Source organism: Gavialis gangeticus, unplaced genomic scaffold (genome assembly GCF_001723915.1).
Source record: "Gavialis gangeticus isolate Ggan-Ray unplaced genomic scaffold, GavGan_comp1, whole genome shotgun sequence".
Classification (NCBI taxonomy): domain Eukaryota; kingdom Metazoa; phylum Chordata; order Crocodylia; family Gavialidae; genus Gavialis; species Gavialis gangeticus.
Window position 1 is genome coordinate 149,423,302 of NW_017729032.1, and position 8,743 is coordinate 149,432,044.

Below are 8,743 nucleotides of genomic sequence, written 5' to 3' on the forward strand. Positions count from 1 at the left end.
TACAGGCAAACAATTGGGACCAGTGTCTAGACCTTGGTCAATAGCAAGACTCCAAGTGACTTAAAGAGCTGTGAATCAGGGTTTTGGAGTGTATGTTATGTTTGCAAAAGGAATCAGAACTCATGGGTAGAGGTAATATCTTTTATTAGACTAACTAGATTTTTGCAAAAAAAATTCTTTAATCTAGTTGGTCTAATAAAAAATATCATCTCTAACATGAGTTCTGATTCCTTTTGCCTCTAGACCAATACAGCTACAACCTGGATACTTGTTACACTTGTGTGCACTTGTGTACACACAGTGAGAATCTCGTCACATATTACCCTTAGGACAGATTTTATTTAGATTGTAGTAAGCATTACTACATGTTAAAAAGTTTTCTGAACATGCACATGATAATGCTTACTATGATCTAAATCAGAGGTGTCAAAGATTCAGACAACAACCAAGATCTGACCCATGGAGCCACATCATGTGGCTTCCACTGCTGGCTCTACACAGAGCCAAATTGAGACAACCCATTACCACCACCTCCCCCCGCCCCCCAACTCCCTGCACATGCTGGATTCAAAACCCATGGTACCCACTTTGGCTGATCTGGGATGTGAGCCGCATGGAGTGCCTGCTCCCGCTGGTCGAGGGCAAGCACCACATGCAATGTGGGTCCCAGAGAGGGTGCCAGGTGTGGCACAGTCCCAGACTGACCAGAGCAGAAACTGGATCTGGCATGTTGTGGAGGAGCTCCATGTCCCAATCCAGCAAGAGTGAACACCATGTGCACATAGTCCTGGACCAGCCAGAGTGAGCGATGTGGGCACTGGATCTAGTATACAGGGGGAGACCCATGAGTCTGGCCCTCATAGCCAGATGAGTTTGAGATCCCGGATCTAAATGAAACATGTGCTAAGTGCTGAGGTCCTTCAAGACTCCTGTATGCTGCTGTAGGAGTCAGCTGAGAGTCAGTCCCAGCCCTGGCACTACACCAGAGCCAATTCAAGGCTCCAGCATGGTGGGAGGGGGTAGGAAGGGGTGCCTGGGAGCAACCAACTGTTGTCAGATCCAGCCCCTGCTGAGCATGGCCACCATTCAAGCCTCTGGTGTGGTCATGGGGCTAGGAGTGTCAAGCAGCTACTTGACACTCCCAAGTCCCCTCACCACACTGGAATCCCCTGATCATATTACCTCCTTGGAGCAGTCAGATGGTAGCTCCACATGTGTTAGGTAACATGATCCAGAGATACTCCTCACTGGAAAAGTCCTAACTTTGCTACACTGAAATGGCATTTAACACATTTTACTGCTTGAATACTTGGAAGCTAGCACGTTTAAGTACAGTTAACACGTCTTAAAAGTAACGGACAACAAGGCTGTGAGTGTCCTGTCATTTACAATTTACACTGACATGTAAGTGACATTACTTTTTGTAACATTACTGAATTTGGCCCTTGGTTTCCATGTGCTTTCATTTTCCTGCTCTCTGTGGGAAGTAGCCATTTTACTTATTGCATGTACAAATTCATTAATGACAGGTTTTGTATTTACAGAGACTTGCAGATTTATATATTTATAGAGATATGCAAATATTTCCATGTCCTGATCACACAAATAGTAGCTTGCATACAGGTACTGGTCTCCCCCAAGGTAGGCTGTGTCCTTTCCTTAAGCTCTGCCGTAGGCTGTTCTGGCGACGGATGAGGATTTCTTTGGCCTGTTTCTCACTTGTTTCAGTTGCCAGAGTGTATCTGTTATAGGATGGTGCCTGAAATAGAAGATGCATTTGTTTGATTCTCTTCCCAGTACACACTCAGAGCTTTAATTGGTTGAAACAGCACAATCTAGACAAGTGTCTGCCCCCGACTCACTGTCAAACCTTGCACCAGTTTTGTCTCCACTGTTTCATTTGCAGCACTCCAGTCCTGCCCTAATTGGAAGCCATAGAGCTTATATTCTCACTATGGGGCAAACCCTATGGGGCGTACAGAAACCACTGATCTATACCATTCTTATCTCAATACAAGCACACCTAGGAACAGGCTATTGATTTTCCTAGAAGCAAAGGATTTATTAATCCTGGGAAGCATCCAGGGGAGCAGTGAGTATGTACAAAAAGAGCAGCTGGGCTCCCCATTTCAGATCCTGCATCAACAAGACCTTAGTCAGACACAGAGATTGGAGCCGTCTCTAGCACAAGCCTGCTTTATGCTAACATTTTCACCAGCCTGCTGTCAGAACAGCTCAGTATTTTGGGTCCTACCAACAAAACCTCCATTTACCAACAGGGTTACTTCTGGTTCCTGAGTGACAAAGAGCTTTCTTTTGATATATTTCTACCAGCAGAGGACTGGTGTTGACACACATTTGCCTGTACTATTATAACCCTTCTCCAAAACCACACCAATGTAGAATACTAACTTCCACTGTGACTGGTCTACCAGGACATTAGTATCACTGCATCAATCTCCACCTGTGTATCCCTTTACACCTGTTCAAAGTGAGTGCAAGGTAGGTAATAAACCCAGTTGCCTGATTCTCAGCTGGATCATGGCTGCTTTCCCCCATGCTGGCAGTGCAAAGGAGTCTAAAAGCAGGCTTCAGTTTAATTTTTGCCCACTTTAAGGAGCTTTTACACCACCTGTGACATCATTGTAGAAGACAATCAGGCCCTTTCAGTCTAATTTGACAGTTTTACACTCACTGTGCACAAGCATGAATGGCTGAAAAAGACAAAACAATAGAGAGCAATAGCATAACTTAAGGTAGGCAAGCAGGGTACCAGTCTCAGTTGCCCACTTAGCGGGGTGCCAGAATGGTGGACCCCCAGGGAACCTGTGCCAGGACAATAGCAGCAGGTCAGTACAGGGACACCCTGCTGCTGCTGTAGAAGGCCAGTAGACTGTGCTACAGCAGCAGTGAGAGCCAGGGACTCATTGGAGCCCCTGGAGCAGGTGAGGCACCTACACCATTCCTCTTTGCTGCACTTAGCACTCTGTCCCTTCCAGCACTCAGCAGTACCCCCACCTGGTGGACAGAGAGGTAGCTAGCCGTGTTAGTTTGAAGTTAGGCAGAAGGCAGTATGGTACCTTATACTGCCCCTGATCTCTGCAAATCCATTCATAGTATCTGATAAAGTAGGCTGTAGCCTATGAAAGTTCATGCATCTCTGAATGGGTTTATAAAGCACCACCTGCCTCTGATGAAGAGTTAGGCTTACATCCTGCAAAAAAGGCAAAAGAGTTAAGAGAAAAACATCTCCTCATGGGAGAGCTGTGTGAGCAAATTCATTAATACTTGTAAAAAACTTTCAGGATTTCAGGTCTGATTTTAATTCTACATGAAGGAGTCTCAACTTGATTCAATTCAAGAGATCTCAGTGAACCTGTTTTAGTGTAGCAGGGTATTATTAAGCCTTCAAAGTGCAGAATAAAGCGTAAGTATTAATATTAAAACCCTTATTTTCCAAAACAAGACATGGTTTTAAATACCATGTAACATACTACAATGCATGAACACACATTCCTTTAATCAACTTTGGACAAAAAGTTCTTTACAGAAATGTTCAGGATAGATGTATGGGGAACATGTTGCTAGGAATACAAGAAATTCCTGCCATAAGGATAATATGGGCTCCTGTGGAGTATTGAACAACGTGGCTGTGGAGTATTGAATAATATCAGGAAAGCCTAGCTGATTAATAATGACAGATGTGCATAGCATAGACTTTTCCAACATAGTGTGCATTGCCTTAATTAGCTCAGTCTATCAGCATAATGTCAAGGTTACCCAAGTATTTGGGCTAACATACTCTGACGTACAAGCATTCATTGGAATCCACTGGACTGCACTCTATTTATTTAGCCAGTTCTAAACAGAGGCTGCATCTAGATCAGATCTCACTACATTTTTACAGAATAGTCATGTGCTGTTTTTGCAAAACAAATCCTTGTGGAGGCCCAGCCAGTCCTCATCTTACACAGAACTGGAAACAGGATGGGGGGAGTTGTTCTGCTGTTCTGCAGTGAGGGTAAAGTTTGTCTCTCACATAGCATAAACCCTGTAACCCGTATTCCTGTACATCCACTGGCACACCTTGTGCCTACAAAATAGCTCTGATCCCTCACAGCCCCCCACTGAGATTACAGTAATCTCTATTTCAAACCTTCTCTGTAAATGGCTTGCTTAGTAGGATAACTACAGCATTTGTACAGGTGGATACCAGTATCCTGAACAACTGTATCAGCTCCATCATCTCAGTTGCCATGGGAATTCCTTATACTCCTGCAGTCACTGGTCGCAGCTTGTGTGTGACTAGAGGGAGAGGGCTTGGAAAGTTAAACCCTGGAATCTGTAATCATGCTTTGCAGTATCATAAAGGAAGCTGTTCCTGAATCTCTTGTAACTTTACAGCTAGGGAAGCCTGACCTCTAGAGCTTATTTCTAGATTTTCTTGCTGTTGCACTGTAGATTACATCTCACAGTGAAAAGTTAGAAGACAGACCTGGTTTCTTTTCTACACAGAGTTGAATTTATAGCTGGTGTAACACAGCAGTCCCACTGAAATCCAGCTAAGGAGCTGGCTCCATATATTCCACTGATATTATTGTGTGGCTCAGCTAAGGATAACCGTATCAATGCTGCTCCTACTATTGGCTGTTGCTATGATATGAGGGAGGGCAAACATGATCTTTTGATCTACAAATACAGGACAATATTAGTCAAATTGCTTACACACCCTTTGTCTCACTTGGTACAGATTATGTGCAAGCATATCCCGCATGGACTCCACCTCTTCAGGGGAAAGTCTATCCACTCTCCGATTTCTGTAGCTCCTGCAAGCAGAATGGAACACAGATTTTAAAAGATCAAATATTTTCACTAAATGTTTTATGTTCCTATTTTTAGAGCACCATATATGTGAAGAGTACTTTACAGAGCCACACCACTAAGGAATCACCAGGATCTGAAAGAGAAAAAAACTGAGCTTGTTTATACTGTACATGCATTTTCTGAGGGGGGAAAATATTCTCATGTTGTGAAGTTGTTAGCCCTAAGTTGCCATACAGTTTGCAAAGTTTAACACGAAAGGTCACATTTTCCCCATAGTAAAGTCTTGGAAGATTTTCTAAATCAGAGATTTGGGAGTGCCATGGAGCATCACAAAATACTCATGTCTGATTCTTTTTATCTCTCTCTGCAATAGAAATGTATTCCCATTCTCCGGGACCATCCATTTTGTATGTACCTACTGATTTTATTTCCACTGTGCTGATGCAAAGGGAGAGGACCATCAAGCTTGTACTCAGAAAGGACAAGAAGATGAAAAGAGACCCAGAAAAGAGTCCCAGAGAAGGAAAGGATACTATACAAATTCTGTAGGAATTCTGGCTTTTAGGACTAGGGAATGTATAGAGCTATCTTGTAAGAGCAGTGCCTGCTCTCAATTTAAACTGTAAGAAGGTGCTTAAATGATCATTCTTCCAATTGTACAAACTAGTGCAAGCCAGTACCCAACTTTCTTGTTGAGGAAACATCAGGTGTTGGTTGATAGGAAACAGAAACTGAATTTGCTAGATTAGTCAAACTCTGCTGTTTGGACATAAACCCAGGAGAAGGAAAAATAGATAGAAAATAAAGGGCCGTGATCATCCTGGATGAACAATAATGAAATTTCATATAATTTCTCTGACTTTTCTTTTCTTTTATCTTGTTCTCTCTCTTTTCTCATCCTTTCTTTTATATTGACCTCTCTTGTCTTCAAAGCAGAAAAAAGTCTGGATCTAAAGGTGTAGAGACAGGTAATGGGTTCAGGTATTCAAACTCAAATACTTCCAAACTTCAACTTCAAAAGTGTTTAAGATCCTCAGTGTTGGCCTTGGCCTATCTCAAGAAAATAATCTTGTGATCAATTCTTGTGAGTGTGCGCTGATTAAACCTATGTCATGTGTGCTAAATGTCAAGTTTGAAAAGTTAAAAGATAGCCATATACAATTCCAATGTTAAATAGCCACATTGTATAGAGGTTAAAAATGTACATGGACTAGTTTAATATATATTAGGCCTGTGCGAAGTAGCTAGTATTCTCTTCGGATTCACCCTATTCGGGGGACAGTGATTTGTTTCAGTGATTCAAATCACTGTCCCAAATTGAATCAGCCAAATCTCTGAAACAAACAGGCCCCACCCCCGCCTGCTCTCTCAGCCCAGTCAATGGCTGCCCTGCCTGGCCACAGCCTCCAGACTCTTTAAAAAAAAAAAAAAGCCCTCACTCAACAGCTGCTGCCAGGCAAGGGGGAGAGGGGGAGCAATCTCCACTGCCCCCCAATGACCCACGCTGCATGGGGGGCTCTGTCATGAGCCCCAATCCCCTGCCCCCTCCCCCAGCCCCAGTGTCCCAGCTCTTCAAAAAAAAAAAAAAGCCCCCACTCACTGGCTGCTGCCAGGCATGGAAGCCTGCACCCCCTGCCCCACACCCACTCTCCCAGCCTCCCCCCCAACCCCATGGCTGCTCCCCCGGCCTCAGTGTCGCAGCTCTTTAAAAAAAAAGTCTCACATTCACCAGCTCCTGCCAGGCAGAGAGGCGATCCCCACTGCCTCCCACTGTCTCATGCTGCATGGGGGGCTCTGCCATGAGCCCCCAGAAGCCCTGACAGCCACTGCAGCATCTGGTGAGTGCGGGGCTTTTTTTTTCTTAAAGAACCAGGAGCTGGGGCTGGGCAGGGCAGCCATTGTTGGGGCTGGGAAAGCAGGCGGGGGTTGGGGTGCTCAGGGGCGCTGGGGGAGTAGGCAGGGGATGGGGCCTGGAAGGGGTCCCCCCATGGTCCCCTCCCCCTCCTCCAGCCCCACCCCACTACTTACCAGCATGGAGTCCGTGTCCAGCTCTCTGCAGTGGTGAGCGAGGACTGCTCGAATTTCCAAAGCTCTCCAACACTTTTCCAAATCGACTCAGAGAGCTTCGAAGTGATTCAATCCAGATTAGGAAACTCAGCTGCCAAATCGGGCTGTATGCCCTCTGAATTGAATCAGCACTTGAAGCTTCGGACAGTCCTAATATATATATGTTACATTTAGGCTGAAAGGTGACACTACAGAATACCCAATAACCCAGTAGTCAGTGTGGAGCTTCAGCCTCACATCCCACCTCTGAATTAGGCAGAGCAAGACACTTGGGTCCAATAAATGTCTGTCCCAATGAATGATAGAGACTCTGAATAAATCATGCAGAGTAGCAACTTGAACTTATATCTTCCTCCTGAGGGGCGAGTGTCTGATCACTGGGCTATTAGTGAGACAGGGCAGGAGAGAATGTCTCTTTTCTGGTTTGGACCAGAAATTCTAGCCTGGATTCAACCAGTCTTTCCTAACAAAAGTTTTATTGAAACTGCAATATTCCATCCAAAAGTGTTAAGGAACAGGCATTTTCCAACAAAAACAGTTTCCTTTAATTTGTAACTACTGCTGCTTATGTGTTCTGAAGTACCAGCTTTTGATCTCCCTATGGACCACTGACCAACAGCCCACTGACCACCAGAGGTCCATGAAAAAAATCTAATAAATTCTTCCTTACACAACACTTTCCCTTCATGGTTGACACAAACATCAGGCCATTCACCTCTTGACTCATGGATCCTCAAACGTGCAGTGCACCTACTGAGATTTTCTCTCCCACAGAATTGGGAAAAAGGTAGGAGAAAGTAGGCAGTACCAAGGAAACACCATACCTCCCCCCAGTTTCCCAACTCCAGATCTGCCCCCTCCACAAGCAAATGGAGGAGGAACTGTAGGTACAAAACCATCTCAGTGCTTATCACTTAGGTGACTCAAATAAAATTCCCCTAGTTTCAAAAGAGCTTGATACAGCAATAGACCAAACAATGCAAAGGTAATCTGCAGAGTTCTAAAACACAAATAAAAAGCGAACATTCTTTTCATGGGATTAGCCATTAACCTACCAGATTGATAACAATAAGCATAACAACTGAGTTACTTTTTCAGTTCAGTGAGTGTTCCCTTTAATTTATATTTCACAACATAGGATAATTTCAAAAGCCTGTTTTTAAATTAAACAAGTTCAGCATACTACCCAAGCCCCAGTGGCCTAATGGATAAGGCACTGGCCTCCTAAGCCAGGGATTGTGGGTTCAAGTCCCATCTGGGGTGGTGCAGGTTTTCTTTGTGATAGTGAAATGATCCAGTTTGCTATTCAGAGAAAGGTGGGGAGGGTAACTAGCACAGTGCAAATGCAGGTAAGTCCACTGTGCAGGAAGGTGGGAACAGGGTCCAAGAAACCTTCATGGCTGAGTGCAGGAAGGCCTGGTGGTGGAAGCAGGGGGCAGGGACAAAGGACACCTCCCTGACCCAAACTTGTGGGGATTTGGTGAGGAAGGCTAAAGCAGCACTGGAGCTTAAATTAATTTCTGGGATTAAGGATAACAAAAAGTCCTTCTTCAAGTACATAAGTAGCAAAAAGAAGTCTCAGGGTAACATTGGACCCCTGCAGGGCAGGGCAGTTGGTGACAGACATGCAAGAGAAGGCAGAACTCTTTAACAAGTTCTTTGCCTCTGTGCTCCTGTCTGCTGACAACAGGGTGCTCTTGGGTGATAGCGTAGAGAGGCCCAAGAAGGATGCGAGTCCCCTGACTGTTAGTTCAGACCTAGTTAAGGATTACCTGGAGGGCTTAGATGTATCCAAGTCAGCAGGCCCAGATGACCTTCATCCGTAGGTGCTGTGGAAATGGGCTGGTGCCTT

The 8,743-nt window shown here is 44.6% G+C and overlaps 1 protein-coding gene and 1 non-coding gene across 2 annotated transcripts in view; one reads left to right on the plus strand and one right to left on the minus strand.

Moving 5' to 3' along the window:
- Nucleotides 1–8,743, minus strand: part of SLC9A4 (solute carrier family 9 member A4) — a 50,883-nt gene that overhangs the window by 12,608 nt on the left and 29,532 nt on the right. Inside the window, exons 9-10 of the mRNA XM_019525636.1 lie at nt 4,730–4,826; nt 1,622–1,759 (exon numbers count right to left, since the gene is read on the minus strand). Of these exons, the coding sequence (XP_019381181.1) occupies nt 1,622–1,759; nt 4,730–4,826 (235 nt within the window). The remainder of the gene's footprint in view (nt 1–1,621; nt 1,760–4,729; nt 4,827–8,743) is intronic.
- Nucleotides 8,082–8,154, plus strand: TRNAR-CCU. Its single transcript has one exon. It is a non-coding gene; the product is annotated as a tRNA-Arg (tRNA).